The sequence below is a fragment of the Filicampus tigris genome, chromosome 6 (genome assembly GCF_054856515.1).
Source record: "Filicampus tigris isolate MCC_2025a chromosome 6, RoL_Ftig_1.0, whole genome shotgun sequence".
In the NCBI taxonomy this organism is placed as follows: Eukaryota; Metazoa; Chordata; class Actinopteri; order Syngnathiformes; family Syngnathidae; genus Filicampus; species Filicampus tigris.
The window spans coordinates 15,580,430-15,606,520 of record NC_141222.1 but is presented as its reverse complement, the minus strand read 5'-3'; the positions used below and the strand labels follow the sequence as shown (position 1 = coordinate 15,606,520).

Here is a 26,091-nt window from a genome sequence, read left to right as displayed (position 1 = left end):
TCTCATCGAATGTCTTTTCTTCTATATGCAGGGCTCTGCTACTTCATATTGCGACATAGCGTCTGCATTTATGATAAAGCACATGAAACAGGTTTTGTTCCACACGATCCAATTATAATTGAATGAGAAACAGGAAATGAAACGAGCTGCCCTTAAAAGTTGATGAGAACCAAAAACAAATGAGGAAGAGAAAATTGTTTTGTGAAATACCCACACAGCCAATTTTTTTTGTCTGATGTTTTCAATAGTGAACAATCGCTTTTGATAACCTCCATTATATGTGCAACCGAACAACCTTAAACTGGTTGTTCAGTTCAGGTTTTTTTTTGTTGAACAGTGTTCCAATAAATGACCATTAAACCCAAATAATACCACATCATATCTTCACAAGCCACTTTATTTTTTAAATTTGTTTGTAGATAAATGGTGTATATTGCACAGTGGTGAGAACTTAGAAAAAAGTTGTACGGATCAAGCATTTGCAGGAGATGCCTTCAAAGTGCGTCCCCATGACAACACACACAATCTCACCGATGCATACGTTACTGCCTGGTGCCCATTTGCCTTCCAGTGCGGAATGACGCCACTAAGCCATTAGGTTATTGATGGGAAAACTCTCTTTGTGTGGTGCTGCCTGTCTCCTTCCCATAAAAACCACGAATACAGAGGAGCAGCGCTTGATGGCTAGCTCTAAGTCACAGCTAAGTGATCTGTTTAGTACTCGCTAAGCGCCAGTCATTCCTGGAAGCCCTTTGTTGAGAGGCAGAAAAAGACAGGAAAACACCTCTTTTGTCAGCCCTGTGCCACAGGATGGAACATTTGGATGATTACAATGATTATACTTTTTTTTTTTTACATAAAGTACCTTGAAAGTATGAAATTGTCATCACTCAGGGATGTACTGGGCTTGGGAATTTGAGTTGAAGAGGTCCCCGAACCAAAGGCTGAACAACTTTTATTTCTCCTGACAAATGGCAATGCCCCAAATACCAACCAATGATCAGTGACAGTGATTTTAGGTCTCATCATTTTTGTAATATGCAATGCATAATGCAACTGTCTACAGTACGCAGCCTGACACACATCTCTAACAGTTTGGTTATTGCTGGCTCCTGCTCCATTCTCTTCCTTCTGCCCCAATAAGACCATAAAATCTTTCTCTGCCTCCTTCAAGACCAGCACTACGCATCCGGCGGTGCACTGTTGTGCATGTAAGGTAGCCTATAAATCGTCCTGTATTTGCTGAACAGTCATCTGTTATTATGTTTTGTTAAAATATGGCTGTGTATAATGGAAATTATACAGGAATTAGGGCGTCTTTAAAAGAAAAAAAAAATGCTTGGCCATGGCGATCGGCCATTCAGTGCTTGTTCGGAATTTCCCAATTGCCACCACAACCCTAGTAGTAGTCTAGTTTCACAGAGAAGCGATTACTTCTATGACACTACTAAACTATTTGACATGAGGCAGATGTACAGTATAGTTTTTCATAGCAGAGCCTATTTTACAACGTGAGCAGGATTTTGTAGATGTCTTGAATTTCGCCGAAATCCGACTTATCACCCTCACACGGCACCACGGTTTTCATGGTAACGACCATTAAACATAACATACAGTACAGTATAGTTCACTTATTTTCACCTCACTCTAGTGATTTTTATGGCTGCCTGTCAACATATGGTTGGCTTTTTAAATAAGGTATTTATCTTGCCGACAAACGGTGTTCATTATGGGTTGTATTCTCATGACAGCAGATGATGAAATACCAAAGTAAGGATTTGACCTGTAGAAAAAAAGTCACACTTCAAATGCTAAATAGTTCACAGCCATTAAATCTATCCTGTCTCACTCTCTAATGTGCATGCTGATTCAGCCAGAGTAACATGAGCTTCCTGTGTGAGTGTGTGTGTCAGAGTGGATTGGCTAACAGTGACCATTAAAGTAAGCCCTCTTGCCTCCTCCGGCTCAAAGCTCAGGCCTTTTTCAACAATTACAGTCGCATAATGAAAAAGAGCATTGCAAACATATGGTAGTGAGTGAGGCTGGCTAAGTATGGAAAAATGAAAACCTTGATCCTTATAAAACTACATGATGAATTGTGATTGACATGATTGCAATTTTAAAATAAAGCACTCGATCTTTCAAATTCAGTGTGTGTGTGTATATATATATATATATATATATATATATATATATATATATATATATATATATATATATGTACACATATATGTACAGTTTTTCTTAGTTTTTGTTAAACTATATTAACCTTAGTGTGTGGGTGTGTGTGTGTGTGCGTGGGGGGTGTGCGTGTGTGTGGGGGTGTGGGGTGTGTGTGTTGAAATAGTCACCATTCATTTACACACAATACTTCAGGACCACAAATATTGTCTACATCAAGGAACCCTTAACATAGGAACACATAGATATTGAATGTTTCTAATAAGTTTATGGATTGGTGCATTCTTTTCCACCCTCCCGATTGTGTGTGTTCTGGTATTCATCACTTGTAGGGACAAAAGTCAATTTCCAAAGTCACATATCAAGTTGAAAAATCCTGATTTAGATTGTGCATATGTACTTTATGAAATGTTGGTATACATTGTGTCCACTGCTATGAAAAACGGCAGTATACCAGAATAACAGTCAACTTCAAATTTAAAAAAATGTTTGGAAAAGCAGAACTTGCGTCATCGCCCCTTGCTTATCCAAGAAACCTGATTTCCGAACATCAAAAGTGCTTCCTGCAAATTGAGGCACTTCCCATCACAGCTTCAGCATTCAGTCTCCACAGATCATTTTTGTATTGTTGGCCCTTGTCCATGAACTGGGTGGAAGTGAACCTCTGAGATTGCATCTATGCATATTTCCACAGGCTGTGAATACAGGGAGTGTAAAAATGAGCATTTGACATTTACTCAGAAGTGCTTGCCAACACGCGTGCTCGCACACACACACAAACACCCACACACCCCACACACACACACACGCACACACACACACACACACGCACACACACCCCACACACAAACTCACACGGATATACGAAAAAAAGAAACAAAGAAAAACATCACATATGGACTACCTTCTAAATAGTGCTTACTTTTCTGAGGGAGATTTTTGGTCCCTACACAGAAACCAGGCCACTGCTGCCGCTTGCTCTCATTTTTTTTTTAATCACAAAAATGGCATTTATACAGGGGTGTGTAGACTTTTTGTATTCACTGTATATAGTGGCTACATAATAGCTACTGTATGTATTCCTATTATGTAGTTTTCCTAATGGCGGCTGCAACATCTCTATAACGAGACTGTTTCCATCTAGCTTACCACTTCCAATACAATAAATAATAAGGTATAGTGCACAAAAATGAACATATGCCTTCAAAATAGCTTTGCATTTATATTATAGGATTTCATTGCTTTTTGTCCCCACAAGTGATGAATACCAGCATGTGTGCACACAAATAAATGTTTATGATAGTTCCTGTGTCTTGTCTGGAAAGAAAATATTCCAGGTCCATCTTGACATTGCAAAGTTTGATCCCCACTGTAATGAATTCACGAAAGCTGTGTGTAGACGCGCTGTATAGCGTTTGTGTGACGATAAGTCATGAAAAATTAAGCTATTCTCCTCCTACATAATGCAATGATGTCACTAAACACGCGCATACAAACACATGCACACTCGTTGCGGACAAACAAGCGCTTTGTCACTCCCACCTCCAAAATGGCTTTAAGTTATGCAGAAGCGTGCTCATCATTCACTTACTGGAATCACTTTGTTCCCAGGACAAGATCGGCTGTATATTTCATCAACTTTGCAACTCAAGTTTTCTCACTTCTCACTTATAAGAACACATTCCTTAACGCCTCTCTACCACAGACATGTCAACAGTACATTGGTTCCTTCCCCCCCATTCAAAATGAAAAAGTCAGAGGGGAAGTGAAACAATGAGGGAATCAGAATGTGTTTGCAAAGGACACAGGAGCAAACAATGGTCAATATAGCTTTTTATTTCAGCAAATCATAGGTGCACTGTAAAAAAAATGAAATAAGAAAAAGAAAAGAAAAACAAACAAAAAAAGCATCTGTATGGCCAGAAGCTTTAGAGGCTAACCAAGACGACAGTGTTGAGAATAGCTACAGTGTCTACTCTAAGCTAGTCAAGTTGGCAAGTGGAATTATTTATCAGAATTGCTTGATTTAAAGTGGAATTCCATGTTAAGAGAGTCAAACCAAGAACTATTAGGGTCACATTTTACTTGAGATGGCACACTTAAGAAATATCGAGAGCTAGTTGAAAATAAACAGTTTAATAACCTAGATGACTAATGTGTCCCATTGGACAATGTTTTATGATATGGTACCATAAATGCTGGTAAAATAAATAAATACAAATCTGGTTTAATGGGGGGGGGGGGAAACATCATACTTGAAGAAAGGAATTCCATTTTTGGCCCACGTCGAGATCTTCAGCGTACATTTGAATGTGGTCCAAATAAAACTGCTAAATCTCTTTGGTGGCGGGACACGTGCGAGGCTATGAAAATGAAAGTAAAACTGACCCCACATTTGCATCTTGGCTGATTTACCGGTCATTATAGCTGGTTAGTGCATATGCAAATCAAGTCTTGTTTCTGTATGAAGCTGTCTCAGCCAACATTTTTTTTTAACCTTCCCTACTCAGTGTACTAGTATACTGTATAAAACATGTGGAAATCCAGCTGAATTTAAAGTCTTAAGCCCCTAAATAGCTTGTGTGCTTCTCTACGTCTTAGCGATCCTACGAAAGAAAAGAGAACAGCAGCTGTAGTACAAGAAAAGCCAGACAGGAAAGTCCCTCTCACGTAGTTTCCCGATCAGATCAGCTTAAGCCAGGTTCAGTCCATCAACTGTCCCCGCTAGAAAAAGGCACACCTTCACCTTTCCATCACCCCGCATAGCTCTGTGGTCCTTTTACTGTGCAACACATTTCTTCTTTTCAAATCGAATGAGACTCCCAAAAAAATAAAAACGCATAACATCGACTGTACAGCATGTTTGTTTGTTTTTTCTAAGCTCAGTAAACATCTTTTATGTGATGTGTTGCTAGCCGTGCTTCAATCTGTACACGCTATTTTGAAGTTGGCTGCTGCAACGTCACGCAGCGTTTGAACATGCTACAACAAATCCTCTGTAATCATCCAACAATGGATTAGAAAAATACATCATCATTTTCACCCTCGACGCCTCTGGCTTTTTTCCCTCCCTCTGAGCACTAATCGGTAGCTGAGCCTTTTGAGATGATTTGATTTTTTTTTTTTTTTTTTTTTTAATATAGGTTTCCAAAGCTTAATGCTATGTTTTTGTCTCAACTCTTCCAACAAGGAAGCGTGTCCGACCCTTATCTTGTTTTTGCACAGTCACAGTAACGAATGGAGATGAAAAGAAACCTAAAGAGTGCAATATTCTCTTATCTACATCATCAACATCCCACCTATACACAGGAACATTAGATAAGGAGTAGGAGAGCGAAGGATGAAGAAGAGGAGGGGGGAAATCTCTTAAATAGTGCGCCTCAGGCATCAACACACTCAGAGTGGTGTACAAGGACAGGACACACTAGAGGACACGAGTGTCCAATGAAAGGGGAGATTTTTGCACATGTGACCACATCCAAAGCACTGGATTGGCCATCATTGTTGGCAACGGCACTCGAGGCAACAAATGCCATTAGCCAACAGTATTTTATAGTCAGGAAGTGAAATCAAAAGAAAAATGGAACATCTTTTCTTTTTTTTAAATATAGGTAGAAACAAAGAACACACAGATTAGTCCTTAGGCTGTTAGTACGATGAAATATCTGCCCGGAGAGTCGCCTAGAAACGTGCAGTTTGACCAAACAAACAGTTTCAGTTTTTTCTTTTCTTAAAAAAAAAAGAATACAATAAAATTACGAGAGATATTCATCGTCGTCGTCATCGTCGTCGTCGTCATCGTCCATCCCGGCCTGCTCATCGAGGACAAAAGAATCTTCATCGTCTTCTGTGATCATTGAGTCTCCGCTACCAAGATCTCCTGAAGACTCCAAAATCACACCTAAAAACAGAACCATCCAAAACGTCACCACAGACTGTCTAAACTGTGCTTCCGGTGTGAACAAGATAGATTTGAAACGAATGCAAAACAATGTTCACAGCTAGCGTGACTCCCTGAAGCTCAGAAGCCCAAGAAAGAAACGAGCTGGTGCATAAGTAGCGCCATGATTTATTGAAGCTTTGTTTTCTAGTTAGCGAAGCAAACTAGCTGCTGCCTGCTTAAGGGTAGACTTCAGCCACAAAGACATCCGACAGTCAAACATTTGCTTACTCACGGTAGTCAAAATAGTCATGAAAGTATTAACTAGGGCCTGACCGTTTAATCGGCCAGCAGATATTAGCTCTTTTGAAATCTCCAAAAATCACCTGAGTTTTTGCCGATTTGTTATTTTATTTTATTTTTTTTTTACACAATAACACGTTACAACAAGGATGTGCAACTTAAATGCTGGAGGAAGCCACACTTTTTATCAGTGCTGTTGAGGGGCCCCATAGGACCACACACTTCCTAACCAGATGTTTGACAAAAATGCTTTTTTAAAATGGACAAAATACATGCGTACATACAAAATACATGCTCTTAATAAATTTTTGATAATACATTTTTCAATGCATGTGTAAAAGAGCCACTGTCCTAACCCAACAACAGCAAACAACAAAATGCTAAAAGGGCTATTTTGCATAAAAATGACTATTCAAGGATGGCACAAAGCTGCTGAACGAGAAACCAACATTAAGTGCAAGAACTCATTATGTACATTTTTTCACAAAAATCAACTCACCTAAAAATGTTATATTATGGAGGCACTATGTTTGTCCTGCATATCATTGTTGGAAACCGTATTATTGAATGTTTATCAGAGTTTTTGGAGGTTTTGTTAAAAAAAAAAAAAAAAAAAAAGTTCAAAACAACATAAAATAAGTGGGTGGAATCAAGGGGCCACTCAGAGTATAGTCCCGAGCTACATGCGTTAGAACATGTGACAAAGATAATGAGATTCAAACATTACACCTCCCTCCCCACCCAAAAATTAAAAAAAAAAAAAAACCTCGGCCAATTTGAATTTGTTTTTCACTGTTGTAAAGTTTAAAAAATGCTTGAGGACAAGTTATTGTAAAACAATTTATTGTTCTGCCTGCAATTCATATCTTCATTGCTGTAAGCAATGACCAAAAAAGAAGATATTATATTTGGCGGATTAATCAGTTCTCTTTGCACATTCTTTTTTTAACTCGATTTTTTTCAACTTGATTCTCAACAAAGCCAATAAAAGTAACTCCCATGCACACTGATTTTGATGCCATCTTAACTGAGCATGATACGTTTGACAATTTGCAAACTATATATCCTGAGTGATGTTTGAATGTGCTCTCTTTAGGAGTTCCCTAACATGACTTTACCTACCGCAGTCAGCTGGGCCATGGGTGCGCGAGCCGGCCAGCTCGTTGCCATAGCGATCCACACACCAGCACTGGCCGCTGCTGCTGTGGCACTGGTGCGAGCGGTAGTAACCGTCCTCGTCGCATGAGGGCAGGTACTGGCCTACGAGACATGAGCCAAAACACACATGCAGATACAATAAGTGTTTGCATTCACGTGTACTGTGTATGCATGTGTGTGTGCGTGCGTTTGGGTTTACCGAGCAGCTTTTTTCCTACTTGCTTCTTGCCGATGGATGACAGCTCAGCTTTACAAGGGGAGTCTGGAAAGGCGACAGGAGGGACTGTGGTGACAAACTGCACACGTCTGCCTTACTGAAAAGGTTCAGTGAACTTGGTGTGAACTTGGCTTTTTTGTGCGTTATTGTGACGGCGATTTTCTTCCTGCTTTTCCTGCAGAAGTGTCCCAAAATTATTATTCATTACCCAAATGAACGTATCTTTGTTTATCTATCCATGGCAGTGACGTATAGTGACAGGCAGAATAATTAAATGCTCATTCACTTCCACCACTTATTATTATTTTTCAATACAATATACTTTTTGGGACATTTTTGTCTGCTGGTGTGTCTTGAGCGTGATGTAATACCGTAAATGTAAATGGAAATACTGGCTTGACACGATATAGAAAATGTTATCATCATCATAGTAAGAAAGGGAAAATTCTCACAAGTGATATTTATTACCTGTGTACCTCTGGAAACAGGTGCACCACTCGGAGCTGGAAATAACTTCGTCCATGTGCGTATCGCATGACTTGAATAATGCGTCGGAGCAAGGTTCGTTCCTGTCCAGGTAGAGGCTCTTGATCTCTGATTGGTCCAGCTGAAGGTCAAAGTTTGTGTCCAGGCGTGAGAACATCCATCCGAGAGGATCTTTGCAGACAGGTGATGACCCGACTTCATATTCTGGTACGGACAGACAATCATTGGGTTGCTGGGTTGCTGAGTGTACATTATATATATAGTGGTATAATGTCGCCACTTACTGTTCTTCTGGATCTTCTCTCTCTTGTGGTTGCCGTTGTCATGGAGCACTCTAAACCAGTCTCTCAGTCGACCCACCGCTTCCTTGAGTTCAGACTCGCTGCACACTGAGAGAGAACAACAGTAATGATTAATGATGCTGCTTTATTGCCTCGCTCCTTCCTTTTGGTGGCTAAGAGGCGACGGAATCACTTCAGGTGATCAATGAGCTTGAAAAAGGGGCCAGGATATCATCTGCCTGCTCATCCTGATCATGCACCACAGCATCCATTTTAGTGTGTGTATGTGTGCGTGTGTGTCTCTCACCTTTCCTCTCTGGAGAGCTTTCTTCAGGTTGAGCGGGGCAAGGACACATGCCAGGGCACTTGACAGCAATCTTCTTGCCAGTGATACATGCCTGGTAGTCTAACTTGCACTAACACAACGAAACCGTGGAAGGAGAAAAATGTGAGTCATATTATGTGGGAACTACCGGTAATGTGACTCGCATGTTTCTGCTCAACAACATATTTAGTTTATGTGTGCAATGTGTGGGAATCGCAGAGAACTCCGACAATATTATTGCAATATTTTGCCAATGATGACAGCATGATATAGACGGCATATACATCACGATATCCATGTAATTCAAGAAGGTACTGTACTCTCTAAAAGTCTTGGGCACCATTAGCTTTTCTGTATGCTATAGTTAAAGGGGAAGTCAACGCAAACATTTTTTTTTCAAGAATATGTTCTATGCAAGCCCACTAGTTGAAACAGGGCATTCTAATAAATATTGCATTTGTGGAATAAGTGTAAATCCCCTCGTCTTTAGCTTCTTCTGTCGACACGAATTCAGAAAACAGGTCAGCCCCGATTGGTTGTTGTAAGCAGTTGTGATGTCATTTTCGGTCGACAGAAGACAAAATGGCCGCCACCAAAGATGGATAAAAACGAGTGCATTTTGCGGCTTAACTTATATTCCACAAATGCTAAATTAATCCGAATGCCGTGTTTCAACTAGTGGGCCTGTTGGGAACATATTCTTGATAACAATATTTGAATTGATTTCCGCTTTAACCATGTATTCTAGATAACTAGCATTCATCGAGCTAATTCAGTAGAGCCCACAGTGGTCAAACTTTGAACAAGTGAACAAACATTTGTGGAGGGTCACAAGTTTGTTTGTCCATTCGTTTGTTAGTTTTCTCACAGTGACTCAAATGATGGTAAGAAATTCTTGTGTCTGCACCTTCAGACAAATCCTCCAAAACATTTTGTGAGTTCCTCCTTGGATAATGCACACAGTCCACGAGTTTTGCAGACAATAATTTTGTGTTCTAGTGTAATCTTTCTGACTGTATCTGTCCTATTTACTCCTTTACTATGTCCAAACAATTGCTGCCTAAGCATCTGTGATGTCATTTTAAATTGACAGAAGTGACAAAATGGCCGGCCCCAGAGATGGCTAAAAATTAGTGGATTAACTCTTATTCCACAAACGCAATATTAATCAGAATGCCGGGTTTCAACTAGTGGGCCTGCATTGAACATGTTCTTGAAAAAAAAAAAATATTTGGGTTGACTTCCGCTTTAAAAACAACAACTGCCAAAAACCTTTGCACAGTGTGTACATTGAATCCAAAACTTGATCTTCTTGCACAGCAAGCATACCTAAATAATTTAATAGAAACATATATTTTTGTCTACTGAATATTTGTGCACGCCCGCGACCCTTGTGAGGATAAGCGCTATAGATAATGGATGGATGGATGGATGAATATTTGTATTGTAATGTTTGAAATGTCTGTTTTTTCAAACAAGAGAAAACATGAATTCCTTCCTAACTTATCAACTACAGCAACAGTTAGTTATTTGATTTGATATTTTCACAGACTTTGATGTATGGTCTAATATCTTTTTTTAATATGTTTAACAATGTCTAAGTGGTGCAATGCTTCATTACAAAATGATCCGTCCATACTGTTGAATGCACTCAATGGTACCTTGGTGGAGTAGGTGTGGCCGTCGGTTCCACAAACAGGGGACGGGTGGATCACGGGGCATGGTTTGCACTTGGAGCCGGGACTCTGGTACAAACTGGCGTCTTTAAAACTGGAGAAAAGCAACACGATGATGAAGATGACCCACTGGCGAGCTCAGAGTGAATATTTGTGTGTATTTATTTTCTCCTTTGAGATCTCTGTGCGTTGGTAATGTATTGCGGCGGCTGAGAATGGGAAATGAGGTCAGCATGGTGTTGCTGTCCTCGGTCCAGTCTGCAGTGTCCCCACCAAACACGCACAACAAACTCATATTCAAGGCCCATTCACATAACTTGGCAGAGCTGTGCATCAGTACTGTGGTAATTGGACTCAACAGTCAGCGTCACGAGGGAGCCCAACAACCAGTAGAGCAGTGGCAAACATTGGAAAAACCCTCTGGTCTTAGCGCTTTCCTGGCGCTTCAATAAGTGAGGAGACAACACAGCAGGCTGCCATGAAGCCAAGGGAAGTAATAAAAACTTGATTTGCTGCTAATGCTGGAACATTCATCTTTCATTTGCAGCTTTGTCATATGGAAACATCTGACTGCAGTTAGCAGGACATTTTTAGCATGGGAGCATGTGTGTGTATGTGTGTTTTGATTACCTAACTCTCCTCTGGCTGACACAAGTGGCTGTTTTATAGTCCTCAGCCACACACACCTTGTGGCGGCCACATTTGATCTTCAGACATGGGTCTTTGGTGGGATCAAGGCCTGCGCACACACAAAAAGAACTCTTTTAAGTGTGTATATTTGCAGTCTGCTTGTGCCTCTTTCAAAGAAAGGCTTCTAAAAACAATAAACACAATAGAGAATAATCTCCTAGGATTAAATGTTCGTTTTATTCTTTCCGAGATGCGTCAGTAGTCAAAGCATGTACTTTCGTTTTTATCCTTTCAAGCTACATGGATATGTGTGAGACATCTGTTTGCGCACGTTAATTCTAGCCACTAATGTCTCTCTCACGCCGATCCTAAAGCCGTAATACCGTAAGTGTCCTTGCCGCTAAAAACAGACTAGTTAGAGACGCTACGTCTGACCTCACGTCAGCCTTAGCCGTACGTTTCTGGTGCGGCGATTCTTTAAACTGATCTGCTAGCAGACGAGGGCTACGGGCCGCTTTTAAGAGAGCTGATTTTAGATGCTAACGTTAGCCTGAAGGTGTGATCTTTATTGGTAAGCGCAAGGTAGCCACCACTGATCGCAGGTCTGCCTTTGGCACGTACAGCGACATGTACAGAGAGGATCTGAGGCCCTGCTCTGATCTGAGAACAGTTAGTGAGCGACCTCTCCGCTAAAGAACCTTAGGGTAATCCCTGAGCAGCTTTGCTAGATTACACAGCCTCCATCCTCCAACGCACTCTCTAATACTATTGTTTCCCTGTCATGTCCAGTGTGGATATGGTGTGTTAGAGGTTACACTCGTGACTTTTATGTGCTCATGTCCCAGTGGGCTGGGATGTGAGTGTGCATTTATCACCCCTCTCTAGTACAATGGCGAATCAAGGTGACTGGAGGGATAAAAATGATGTTTCCGTTGTCATTTACTTTTATTAGATGATCAGTCGCCTGAGGATAAAAGCGGGATGGCTCATCGTCTGTCGGATGACAAACGGCCACTATGGCGAACAGTAAATTTCAATTTGCGAGCAAACGAAGTGCATGTGACTGAGCAGCAGCTCCTCTTGCGAGCAAACGAAGTGCATGTGACTGAGCAGCAGCTCCTCTTGATTCCCATTAAGTCTTTCTATCCAGGCATGTTGGCTCGCTTCATTAGATAAGCACGCAGCACAATTGAGGATGAGAAATTAGAGACTTTCATTCCTTTTCGACTTTCTTTAATCCTGCCAGCAGACACAAAATATCACAATAGTTTTTGTTGCATGTTCTGAATAAAGAAAATTTGGACTGCTTTGTATTAAAAAAAACATAATAAAAGAGAATATTTAAAAATGGCTTTATAAAGTGTAATTACTGTGAGCTGGGATCAATCGAAAATCACAGCAACAAAACACATAGTGTTGTATGTGTGTCTCTAAGGGGCGGGGCCTAGTGAGTGACATCAGGAACTTGGCTGGTGAATTCTGGTAGTGAGTAGTGTTGAGTGTTCTCATTTTGTAGTTGTGTTTGACTTTTTGCCCTGTTCAATAAACGGCTGCAAGTGCATCAGCAACTGCGGCTCAACTTGTATTTCAGGAGCGGCGGCCCAAAAAATAAGAAATAAGGCTAAAAGCTACTGTGGAGTCACTGGAGTATAATATTGCAGGGTTCAAGGTTAAGGAGTATTGGGCAACCTAACAGGTTTGTGTCAGATTTTATTTGAGTCTTTTTATAGCTCAAATGTACTAACAGAATGATGTGGCTATCATTAATCTGCTCAATCAATCTAACCATCTAACAATTGTTTGCATCACCCACATGCCATCAGCTCAGCATGCTTGGAAACCAGGTACTACAAATAATAGCGCCTCGTTTTACCAGTGGGAAACTGTCAGCTAGCTGAATAGGAACAGAATGACAGACTGACTATAGGTAGTGTAAAATCAGCAAATTACGACAGTGAAGGCCATTACACACAGTTACCCTGTTTTACTACCTTAATTTTTTTGCCTTCGATATAATAACTTTGAATTGGTATCAGCTACCAAAACTCTTAAATGCATTTGTTCAAGTTTGTCCTAAATATACTGTAGATAAAGCTAACAATTGAGAAGAGCTGGGCGGTCTATTGATTTAATCCATACAATAAATCTTTTTTTTGCTTTCCACATCAATTAATTAATTAATTATTATTTTGTATAAACAGTCTGTTGCGAAGCATGTTTCAAGACTGTTGAAAATAAAGCATGAAGAGAAAACAAAGGAGCTTGATGCAAGGCAATTACAGTTGATTGCACTTAACTTTGTCAAAGGCAAAAAGCAGTCATTTATCCACACACTGGTCCACTTCGATGGTGGTTGCAGCTTTTGTAATGAACTTCATAAGATCCCTATTACGACTTATTTAAATGCATTCCATGCTTCCCCTGGGTTTATTCTGGTCAAATCGCAGTCTATCGTTTTTTTACTTTCAGTGATGTGAATTCACAATAAGAGCACCCGGGAGTTCAACCAAACATTACAGCCACATGAAATTTGAAATTAACTTCTGGGTTGAATAATTTATGGTAGAAAGGTCTCCCTATCCCTAAGTGACCCAATGAGAGAGGGTTTTCAGTGTTGGGGTGATGTGAACTCAAGTCTCATGTAGACAGGCTTATTTTCCTTGCCATAAAATGCTGATTAAAACTAGGCAAGCAGACTGGCATGCTATGGTGTGCTATATATTGTATGCAAGACTTTGTTCAAATTTTCAGGGATAAAGGTTAATTTTGTTTATAAGCATCACTTTTTAATCATGATATGTACAGACAGTGACAGCTTTGTTATATATTAATCCCAAACACAATGTTTTTGTTAATTTATTGATGTTGTCAAACATGTCAAATGTTGTCATGTTGCTTTGTCTTTTTATTGAAGGGGAAACAATCTATTGAAAATTGGAATCTTGAGGGTAAAAAATGATAAAGAATATATTGGTGCAGATATAATATGCACGAACATAGAACTGAACACAAGTGTGAAAAAATAATTGCGCTTATTCCACTGACACAAACCTTGATCAAAGGGCTTGGATGGCGTCCATGTTCCCGGCTCCTGAAACAAGGTTAATAAGGATACGATTTAAGAGATACTTCAAATACATGCATATGTACACGACAAATTCAATGCTAATGAAAAGATCTATACAAACCTCCACTTCCTTTAGGGAAGGCATTATAAATAGAGAAAAGGAAATCATTTTGTTAGTGGTTTCTTTATCAGAGAAATGGATGAAAGTGTCGGTGAGCATCAATCACCAACGCTCAGGGCATGCATGTGTTTAGCAAAGATAATGCTTTGAATTGAGCGTAGCAAGGGGAATCTCATCAAACTGAACAGCTAAAAAAACAAAAACATTGGATAACTAAAGCATATAGAACATACTATAAAACATAAGGTAGTTGTGTTTTCAAGCAGCACAAAACCTTGTCCGTGTCAAATCTATGAACAATTAATTAAACTGTACTCATTCTCTGGAAGGCCGAGCCGAACATTAGCACTGACTAACAACACAACCTTGGTTCCACTTGGTGGAGATCAGCACGTGCCCACAATGTGACTGACTAACTGTTCATCCCCATAATAATTAGAACATTAAATCATTGATACCATTAGATAATACTGTTTGAGACTGCACAAACTGCTTTCCTGTGACTTTCTTCCAGGGCATGCAAATGAAACAGAAAAGGAATGAAATAGGCTGATAAAGCAGGAATTCATTAAACAGTGCAACTGAACAGAAACAAACTGTATTTTTTTCTCACCACTGCAAGTCTACACTGAAATGAGCAAATCTAATTTAAAAGGGAAGTCAACCCCCAAATTTTCTTTACATGAATATGTTCAGGTGAGCCCTGCTTGGTCGTTATCTGAACCCTGAGCAACTGTGATGTTTATTTTCAGTCAACAGAAGTGACAAAATGGCCGCCCCCTAGATGGACAAAAACGGGTGGATTTTGCTGCTTCACTCATATTCCACAAACCAATATTAATCAGAATGCTATGTTTGGACCAATGAAGGCGTATAGAAGATATTATTGCAAAGATCTGGGAGGGGTTGACTTCCCTCTTTTAAGTAAGCGTCACCTGTTGTTGTCTTTGAAGCATTTCGAAAGTGTTTTCTGTTTATTAATTGAATGCAACAGTTCGATGAGCCACACAGAGCTGAGCATACCGCCTATGTGACGGACCGGACCATCCGCCCGTGACGCATGCCCATTTTGGAGACGATAAATGATAAACGGGGAATTAAAAAAAACAAAAAAAAACAAAACATAAACAGAAATGTATTTTCGCCCGTCTATGTAATCATGTATTCTCCAAGTGCTGGCCTTTTGATGAAGATGAAAAACACCACTAAAATAAATAGATAAATAAATAAAATAAAAATAACTCACAGCAAAATACGAAAATGACGGATTTCCCTTCCAAACAATAAGCTTTCCTCCTCTCTCTTCGACATCTTTGATACACCTTAAAGAGTCTTTATCAGAAGTAAAAGCAATGTTTATTTTTCACTTATTATTTATTTCCCATTATTTTATGCATGTTAAACAATAGCTAGTCTCAATAACATGTTTTTGTTTTTTGGGTCTGTGAATCAATGGATTGATTGGACTGACAGTTTCCTATGGGAACTATTCCTTCAGTTTTCATATGATTAGGTTCTAGTCAGTTCTAGTCGAGTTTTTGGAAATGATTTATCATAAAAATTGAAATGAAGCTGTATATAACCTTTTTTAATCACACAGTATTGACTTTTGTTTTTCACCTATTAGTTAATACAATTTTTAGAATAGTGCTGTTTTGTTCCATAGTTTTTTTTTTTTTTTTTTTGTTTCCTCTACCATTCATCATATAATGTAAACAAACCATTCTTAACATGCTTGACTTCATAGCATACAATGGGGATGCACGACAACTTGGCCACTGAAAATGTTTTGCCTACAATTGCCTTTTGGTTTCGGTCTGAAAGTTTTTTGTCACAAAACATCACTGGCAAAACAGGATGTTGTGATGACAATAGCAAAAACCTTTAATGCAAGACGTCTGTGGGCTAACTATTGTGAACCGCAAGTCTCGCAAGTCGCAGCCGATTGCTAGCCAGGCGCGTGTAGCAGTGCGTCACTCTGACGTTTGTATTCAGACCCGCCGTCGTGGCTTATCTTTTTCATCACTTCCAACGCTAATGATAAATCTTAGCAACTTCAAACTGTGATTTCATTGGTTCCTTAATATGCATTTTAACAACTCATGGAGTGTTTGTTCAGTATAAACTATGCATGACTTTAATTAAGTATGACTGCCATGACAGCCACCGACATACTGTTCATGTCTACACATGCAGCATCGTAGTCAAGTCAACAACACTTTTGACATTTGGATTTCTTCATTTATCACACAGTTTTGGTAAGTACTTCTCACAATGTAATCTTTTGAAAACGAGTTGCTTGTAACTGAGCGTGTGTGTTGGACAGGACACGTGCTGGAATAGTAAAAAAAAAAAAAAAAAAAGGCATTAGTCTGCCGCCATTGTAGGATGTGACACTTCACAAGAACTGTGCGAAGAACTCCAACAATGTTCCATATCATCTTTATGTGTTTACTGTAATCCACAGAAACATTTTTATGATTACCAGAGTGGTTCTGGTTACCTTGCTTGGAGATTGAAAACTGTTGAGCGCAACTCTCCTCAAGTGGTCAATACATCTCAACACACTGTTCAAGATAGACCCACAACTCATCACAGCCTGTGTGAAATCGTGAGACAGTTGTCTGGTGATGACCGCAAGGAAGCAATGCTTGGTTTAAGGAACTGAGATGAATTGTATGCCATTTTACAAATTCATCTATCTCATGGACTGATTTGCATTTCCTGGCTGACAGCCAATCAGAGTGATTGTCTCTGACACCACTTTGCAGACTGCCGTTGGTGTCTTATCCATTCAATTCATATCTAAAAGCACCATGACACAAAATATACGAATTTACAATTCTAAACACTACTTTTTAATTTAGATTTGTTCTCACTCCCACCGTGAATGTGTTGAGCAAAATTCTGGACACGTATGCATTCTACTTTATGAAACCATAACTGAGGACAGCACAACAATGACCTCCCTGCCATGTTAACATACATATATCACCAAGTAGACCAAAATGAAATTTGACCGCCTCGTGACCATGGCACATGCATAAGGGCCGATTAGTGGGCCGTACTAAAATCCACTTCCTCTCTTGCTAAATTGAATGATCCTTTGAATGTTTGTTAGACGAGGAAGCAAGCAGTATTTTTAGCCAAAAACAAAGTACAACAGCTCTGTTCTTCGTTCTCCGCTGCTTGCTTGCAACTCAGCAAAACACAAATCCGACCACAACACAGACAACGTTACAATATGCTGTTGAATATTCAAAGATTTCAGTGTATAAAGTATACATAATTTTATAAAGACTTTAAAGTTACTGTATTTCATTATAAAAAGAGTTTTAATACAGTTAGCAATAATTGTATCACACAATCACAAAAAGTGTATATGTACTGTAATGACAACTTGTCTTTAACTTGAATACTTAGATGTGTCATAGGCTGTTGCTGCTGAGTGTTTAAAGATCTTAAATGTCTTAAGTGTCTTAATAATTAACAAAATCAACAGATCTTTATTGTTAGTGTATTTTTTATTCTGGTGTAATTTCTTAGAATGTCATCCGAATGATGGTTCGCTCTTATTTCTTTTTCTAAAAAAACACAACTACTTGTCATCTTTTCAAAATAAACATTTTTTTTTTTTAAAAATCAGTTTTTTGTGCCGAAAATATACCGAACCGATGTTTCCAAGAAACCGAACCGAAATATATATATATATATGTATGTATGTATATACTGTACTCAGCCCATCTGATTCAAAAAAGTATTTTTTTTTCTCCAACACTTAAGACTAGTCAACAATTCATAAAAATAACACATGGGACTGACCAACCAATATGAAATTTCTAATTGTGACATGGGGGGTTTTAGCCCTACACCAGCATTATATTACATTGCTAAAAGGACACCTTCAGAATATTTTCCATTGAAAATTTCAGTTTTTAATTGTGACATGGGGGGTTTTAGCCCTACACCAGCATTATATTACATTGCTAAAAGGACACCTTCAGAATATTTTCCATTGAAAATTTCAGTTTGATATTCATTGTAGTGTTCAATTTATGTTGATTTTTGTTATGCTGAGATTTACCTACTGATCCACGTTGTGACTGGAATCCCTTCTACACAGAGGGGGTGGGTTTCCCCACACTGGACTAAGAAAGAATCATTTTATTCAAACTACTTACCTAAATATTTACTAGAAAAATCTATTACATATGATATTAGCATAAAAAAATAATGCAAGTCGTCTGTGCATAAATGAATAAATACTGTATGAGTTATTTTTCCAAACAATGACATTTTAATGTCAACTCTCCCTCCTCTTTTCCTCGTGCTCCCCTTCTGTGATGTCAAGAGGGGGCAACTCTTGCTCCCCCCCCTCCTCCCTCAGCTCTTATTACTGCCTCTTTTGTGCTTTATTGCCGATGCATTTTCTCTGCACTTTTCATCTTTTCCCTCTACAAGGTCATCATATTACATTGTGAAGAAATGAACTCAAGTGAGGAAGTGCTGTATTTGATTCTTCTGTGTGCTGTGTGAGCTCCCTTTCTCCTATTTGAGATGTGAATAAAGAAAACATTGCATAATGGAGGCCAGGACCTAAATCGGGAAAACAAACCAACATAAAGTCCTCCTGGTCTGCTCCCTTAATAGATGTGACACAACTCATGCAAATAAACACAGTTCAATAAACAGACAACATACAGTATTATCATCAAAATGATTGCTGTGCAGCACAATGTTTCAACATTGCAGACCGTCAAATGACTGGATACATGCAATACTTATGCCAAAACAGAAAAAAAAACAAAGTCACCTATGGATGATCTAATTGCTTCCTGAGTGTCTAAATATAGAAAGTATTCACTTTATCGCTCCATCTCCTTTCCACCTCTGTCTCTCTCTCTCTATCTCGCTCTCACTCAACAATCTTCTCTCCTCGTTTGCACAAATGCGCACAAACAAAATACTGTGACTCTCAAGGCCTATTAGTTCTTCTCATCTTTTTGTCACTTGTGATAAACTGAGTGCTCGAGCAAAATGTAGCCCTTAATAACCGCTTCTATCAACTATGCTTCCATCTACTGTATTCGGAATAGAACCCTCCACCTCCATCCATTGCTAATTGTGCCCTAATGGCTTCCTCCTCTCTATTCTCCATTTTAATGTTCAACAAGAGAAATGCTCACGTCTTCACTGTACTCAGCCCATCTGATTCAAGCACGCACTCACTACTGACACACGCACAAATCAACAATGAGGTGCTCTGAAGTGGAAATGGCCTCAAGGTCTCTACCTTCTTTGCATCATTCACCACACACAAGCTAAACAGCACAGGACATATGCGCACAGGACCTTTAGCATGAAAATGATCAGTTCGATTAAAATGTGAATCAATTCCACCAAAATAAAAGTGGAAATAAAATGCATGGCTGTATTATAGAGTGGATGAAATTTTTGGGGGGCTTACGTTCTTACAAAGAAAAGGAGATTGTATACTCATAAGCAAATGCATTACTCTTTAACTTTCTCAGTTTGCTGAAAAGTAACAAATTGATGCAGTGATATGGCACGGGTGGGCAGGGCCGTGTAATGGTCAAATATTTGCACCCCCTAAACAAAGGGTGGGCAAACTTTTGAGATCAAGGGCCATATTTTTTTTTAATAAATGGACATAAATGGATCAGCCTATTTACAGATGAGGTTAAAAAAAGTTGAAATGTGTATGTGAAATATTTTATTTAATAATGAAATTATGTATCTCTTATACGATACCATTTTGGGTCACTATTTACCAAGATCATGTTTGTCAAGGCATAAATGAAGTAAAGATGTGACATTATGTTGACTGTACGATGTTGAAAATCACCCGGTTTTGGGCTATGGCTTGGCATCTACAGCCAGACTTTTGAATGAGTAGAGTAGGGGGCATGAATTGAGTAGAGGAGAGCAAAGCAGGTAGAATGAAGCAAACAATGCTGTCAAGGTGCCGTTTAGTTCAGATTTAGATTCAGATTGAGCCCCTCAAACACCACACACTACACCACCGAATCATTGTAATTCTCATATCTTATTTAAAATCCCAAATGTTCAAAACTGCCTTTAAAAAACATTGGAACAGACTAAAAGGGTGAACCTCTTGTCACTATCTCATATGAATAGAATCATATTGTATAATCCTATTGTTGCACTTTGGTTGTGTTTTGCGTTGTGTATCTAAATATAGTACCAGAAATGAAGAGACCTTTAAATATGTGCCATAAAACTATGTGTAAGCGTGTATATTGTAATGTGTTCCAATGAAAAGACAAGACGTGTCACGCTCTCAGTCACGCCTCAATTTTGGGGTTTTCCCAAGCTTCCCCAACAGCTAACCACTGAACTTGATGCTACAAAGTCTAAAAATTGAGATGCGGCTCAGAGAGCCCCAGGCGCTCTCCCAACAGGACTTCCATTAAATCAGTGGCCAAGATCCTATCTTGTGCACTTAGCAGGAGGCCCACTCACGGCCGTAAAGATAAAAGTCAGACAGTATATGCTTAAAATATAACATTTAAATCAGATTAAAGTAAAGACTATCATAGAAGACGTGCAAAGAGAGTAAGACAAATGGGTCTGATTAAGATGTACTTAAGAATCTATTTTCAATTGACTGCAAGTGTTACTTTAGCCCAACCTGTTCGTAAATAAACAAACAGCAGAATCAAACTGATGATTTGATAAAAAAAACAATGTTAGCTGCTTAGAATATGACTAATTACTTAGCTTGTTAACACTTGACTTATGTGTGAATCAGTTGCTAGGGAACATCTGTGGGTCTGTCCTGTGATTCATGTAAACAGGAAGTTCCTGGAACGTCGCAAGCTGTCACGTGACTACTGAAAATGCAGTTCAAGAATTGTTTACATGCAACCAGGGACTCTTCCCTCGGTCTTTAAATACTGGACTATTTGTCTCACGTCACCTACGATCATAGTTCCTCTGGCTTATCATCGTTCCTCTGGCTTTTGGCCTTCAACATGCAGGTCAATCCGAACTGTTTTACTGTATGTGTGACAGACAAAGTGAAAAAAAAAAAGAAAAAGGGAACATCTTGTAAAGTTCAGTGGTGTGGTTTTAAGTATGAAAATGGGAGAATATCACGGCTTTAGATTTTCTCCCTGACATGAAATATGTCACGAGTAGAGATTCAGAGAAACAGGTAACATCATGTGTGCAGCATGAAAGGGAAAGACCCTCATTAAAACTGATGGGAGTGAAAGGTGTGTTATCAACCATGGTTATGTGCATAAAATATACATTATTTTGAGCAAGTAGCAGAAAGTTCAAATCATTGGTGATTGTTAATGTCTGGAGGCAAGAGGCATACACTCTGTGTGAAAGATGAATAGCGATGAGGTAATGAATTTAATTTTGTTTAAACAATACTTTTATTTTTTTGTTTGTTTTGGCACTTCTGCCATGACACCAGTAATAGCGCGTAGACGCTTGAATCGACTTCCGTCCTTATAGCGAAAGGAGGAAGTGAGTATGCTGTAAAGCAATTTTTGTGTGCCAGGGTTGCTCCCATCCTCCTCAAAGTTGCTAAGTGCCAATAAAAACTATACAGAGCACCCACCTGGCCCCCCACCCCCTTCCAGGGCAAGACAAAAGTCCCATTCAACTATTTGTAAGTCAATGTTACATCAAAAGAGTTGTGAAAACAAATTATCATGGTTGAATTCTTGCCCAGTACTTCTTTAATTGGTATTATTTTTTCCCAATGCATTTCAATGGACATAACTTATATGCAAATGTTGACTATTCGTGACGGTCCCATTGCCCCGCTATTAAAGGGGGTCAACTATATAGTAAATGAACAAGTTGTTTAAAGAGATCGAATTGATTGGTCCATTTTCTGATCGGATGGGTGACCCGTTATTGTTTTTTAACCTGCTGATTGGTGATCGGCTCCAAATTTCTGATCGTGTAAACTGTCAAGCCTACTACCAACCTAAACTAAATAATGTTAAAATAAATCTGTATTCTGTATACAGTGGAACTTTGCTATAATGACTAATAGGGGAAGGGTCGTCCGTTAAAGCCAATTAGCCGTTAAATTTCTAAATTGCTTTTTTTCGTGACCAAAACCCACTTAATACAGTACAAAATGGTTTCGTCCTTTTTTTTTTTTGCGGCATAAAAACACCCAGTAAATAACAAATGATTGTAAATAAAGTATAAAAAATATTTACACTGTTTGAAAACTTACATTGCTTATCCAAACTTACATTGCTCGTTCCTCAATGCGGCACAGCTCGGAAATATCTGTCCCAGTCTAAGTCGATTAGGCCACAGCGCCAGTAAATAACAATGGCAATTCTGGAACTAACAGACTTTGACAACTACTGTACAAAAGGGCGTTTAGAGTGGACCGGACATTATTTTCAGTTTGTTAAATCAAGGTTCCACTGTACAGTATATGGACATCTACCATGGCCGATAAATCTTGTCGTTGCTTATACTTCTTCAATGAACCACAATAAAAAACAGCATATTATTGAATGAATTGCGATTGCAAAAGCAGAGTTTTTTTAATGCTGCTTCCATCTTGGATCCCATCATATTGTGCAGGCATACCTGCAATTCTGCACATACAGAGACGCTGGTGTTTAATGGAGCGATGAAAAGGGTTATTTTTTCCATTGCTTCATGTATGCCAAAAAGGTGTGATGAAGCCAGCACAGAATCTCCTTGCGGGCCACTTTGCAGCCGAGCTCACGATGATGGGAGGCTAGATGCCATTCGCCACGACAATGAGCAGCAGCACTAAGTGGCCTTCGGCATGTCGGGGTAATGGTGGCTGACAGCACCTTACTTTAAGCCTGTTATTTGAACCACGAGCACCATGAACCAAACACACTCACTACTTGAGAGAGGGTGAAGAGGGAAACCACTAGAGGCCAGATAATACTCTTTTAAAATAGACTTCAGGAAGAGATGCGGCACACTTTTGGAGCAGTGTGTAAATTGGCCATTTTGTGACATAAACAACACATGCATGCAAAGCGCAGGCAACATCCAAGCCTCATACCTGCACGCAATTAAGGCCTATATGCATGTGTTTGTTGCGTAAAAGCCTTTGGTAAGAAAGGTCACACATGTAAGGGTCATTTGCATTGTATGTACACCCAGAGTATCCAGCGGAGAGCGTGTGAATGACACACGCACGACGGGCCCGTTAGGCGCAAAGAGCAGCGCGTGATCACTATCCACACACAGACACACACACACCCCCCACACACACGCACGCACGCACACACACACACACACACACACACACACACACACACACACACACAATGGGGAGAGAGGGAGCTGGTGGTGAAACGTGACTTACATCTCTGAATTTATCCCATCTTGCAGCGAGCCACTTATCATCCAAAAAATTGCCGCTGTCGGAACGAGCCAAGACACGTCCGAGGGCGACGGCGCACACGCACAGCAAGGCGACGCTCATCATCTGCGGACACAAACAAACACAACGACGTCAGGTCGGGCCCGGTAGAGTCCGCCTTGCATCGCAAAAATGAACAAAACACGGGCATCACGTCGATGCAGTGTAGTCGTGTGGTGGTGTAAAATAGTTTGTTCTGTTCTCTCCGTGCCTACCTTGTCGCATCAGCTCGTCTAAACTATATGTGCTCTCTGCTGCTCGCAGTCACCACTGATATCAGCTCTCTCTCTCTCTCTCTCTCTCTCTCTCTCTCTCTCTCTCTCTCTCTCTCTCTCTCTCTCTCTCTGTCTCTCTCTCTCTCTATCTCTCTACGCTTGCAGTCTGTGCGCAGCGTGTCGTGCACGCGCGGGACACAATGCGCGCGCTCTGACAATCTCCTTACTCCTCTTGAGGAGGCTGCAATAGGCTGACTGCTGTGGAATCAAGTTAGCGTGATCTCTTTATAGAATCTCTTATACCGAAAAAAATAAAACAGTAAAAATGAAATGGTGAAAAACAGTTTAACGCTATACCTCTATAAATGTGTGCTACGTAGATACCAGTCTTTGCATGTTTTCAACAATTATCTTCAAAAAAGTACAGTATAATGTATTTAGCAGAGTTGGGCATTCCGTCAGTACTGACAGAATGACGGACGCCCGTTTGCTGATGAATGACGACTAATTAGAAACTTAAAATAGAGCAGCATTGAAAAAAAAAATTGCACACGAAGCTCAGCTCTACTTGATTCACTTTGGTGTTTCCACTTGAAAACATTCTGCTGGAATCTGTGAAAACGTACGCCGCAATGAACTCATCACTGAGTACAAGACGCTAATAAATAATGGAAGAGAATGAGAGTCTCCTGTACTACTTTGCATGTGGCTTCTGGCCACATTACGGGGGGTTCTCAGTTTAAAACCATAATTATGCGATAACACAGTCTTACGATACTGCCCAGACTAGTTGATTGAATGCAGTTAGTAAACTTGAAATGTTGAATGCTGATCTTGCCATGCTGAGAACAGAAGAGACCGAGGAGGGCAAAAAACAACAACAACAACATTGCAGCAAAGGGGAGGTTGTGGTGTCCAGAGACAAGGTACAACAACTGGCTAACATGCTACCATTAGTATATATTTATTAATTTTATTTCTAGCCTTGTATCCTCGAAAGAGGTGGCAAAAACATATAGCAATTGACTGGACTGAGTAGGAATATGCAGTGGAAATGGGGCATCAGGATCGTTGCTCAACCAAGTGGTGAAATGGTAACTTACAGTTCTATCAGTCACAGCCTGACAACACTGGCCAACTAGAGACTGGACAGATACAAGGCCTGAAAAATACTGTGTCAATCAAAGTCGTTCTGAGCAGTACAGTGAGGCTACATTGAAATCTTGAACATCGCAGTCCACACCTTTAATTGCATGTGCCCTACTATTTATTGAGTTATTAATTGAAAGGGACTTTTGTTTTCTCTGCTTTGCTTTTGAATGTTGTTAACTGTTGTGTTTGTAAATGCGTGTCGCTGTTGCCTTTGCTCGCGTGAAGCACATTGAGTTGCCTTGTCTCTGAAATGTGCTATATAAATAAAACTGCCTTGCCTTGCCTAAAATTGTTGTCAAACGAGCAAGCATTAGTGGAGGCTGACCGGCCCTATTTAATCAAGTGTATTTGTGTGGTCTGTAATAATAATAATAATAATAATAATAATAATAATCATCATCATCATCATAATAATCATAGTCATAATAGTCATAATAAGTTTGATTTTGTTACTGTCACATAAGTATTAGTTCAACAATGCATATATTATTGTGATTGTAGTTTGTGGTGCATGACTTTACTGCACTGAAGTGAAAGGGCCAAAATAAGAAACATCTCCCTGTTATAATATCTTGGTTTAAAAAATATGTTGAATATAATCCATCCTTAGCATTTCATTAGTTTGCCCAGTAGATTATCAGTTCAACCTTAAATAAGACCCGGAAATTGTATGATCAAATCCAAACATGAAAAAAGGAGACAGTTCCTGACTGGATAAACTGAGGCAGAAGGAGGACTCACTCGTAGCCACAGTGTTTGACAGGATGACGTCTGTGGCAGAAAGGAAGACGCGGAACAAGCTTCTGTCCATCATGGACAATCCACAGCATCCACTGCACAGCACCAGCTCCAGGCACAGGAGCAGCTTCAGTGACAGGCTGCTGCTGTTCTGCTCCACCAACAGACTGGAAATGCTTTCTTCCCTATGCCATGCAAACTTTTAATTCCATCCTGGAAAAAAATGCT

The 26,091-nt window shown here is 39.6% G+C and overlaps 1 protein-coding gene across 1 annotated transcript; it reads right to left on the bottom strand.

Annotated features, from left to right (window-relative positions):
* Positions 1-4,001: 4,001 nt before the first annotated feature.
* Positions 4,002-24,111, bottom strand: spock3 (SPARC (osteonectin), cwcv and kazal like domains proteoglycan 3). Its single transcript, XM_086033512.1, has 11 exons — positions 23,974-24,111; positions 23,702-23,824; positions 14,189-14,228; positions 11,138-11,246; positions 10,493-10,601; positions 8,814-8,922; positions 8,510-8,614; positions 8,208-8,429; positions 7,722-7,784; positions 7,487-7,624; positions 4,002-6,082 (listed from the first exon to the last, which is right to left on the bottom strand). Exons 2-11 carry the CDS (start codon positions 23,822-23,824, stop codon positions 5,937-5,939), a joined length of 1,164 nt encoding a protein of 387 aa, XP_085889638.1. The 5' UTR covers positions 23,974-24,111; the 3' UTR covers positions 4,002-5,936.
* Positions 24,112-26,091: the final 1,980 nt, after the last annotated feature.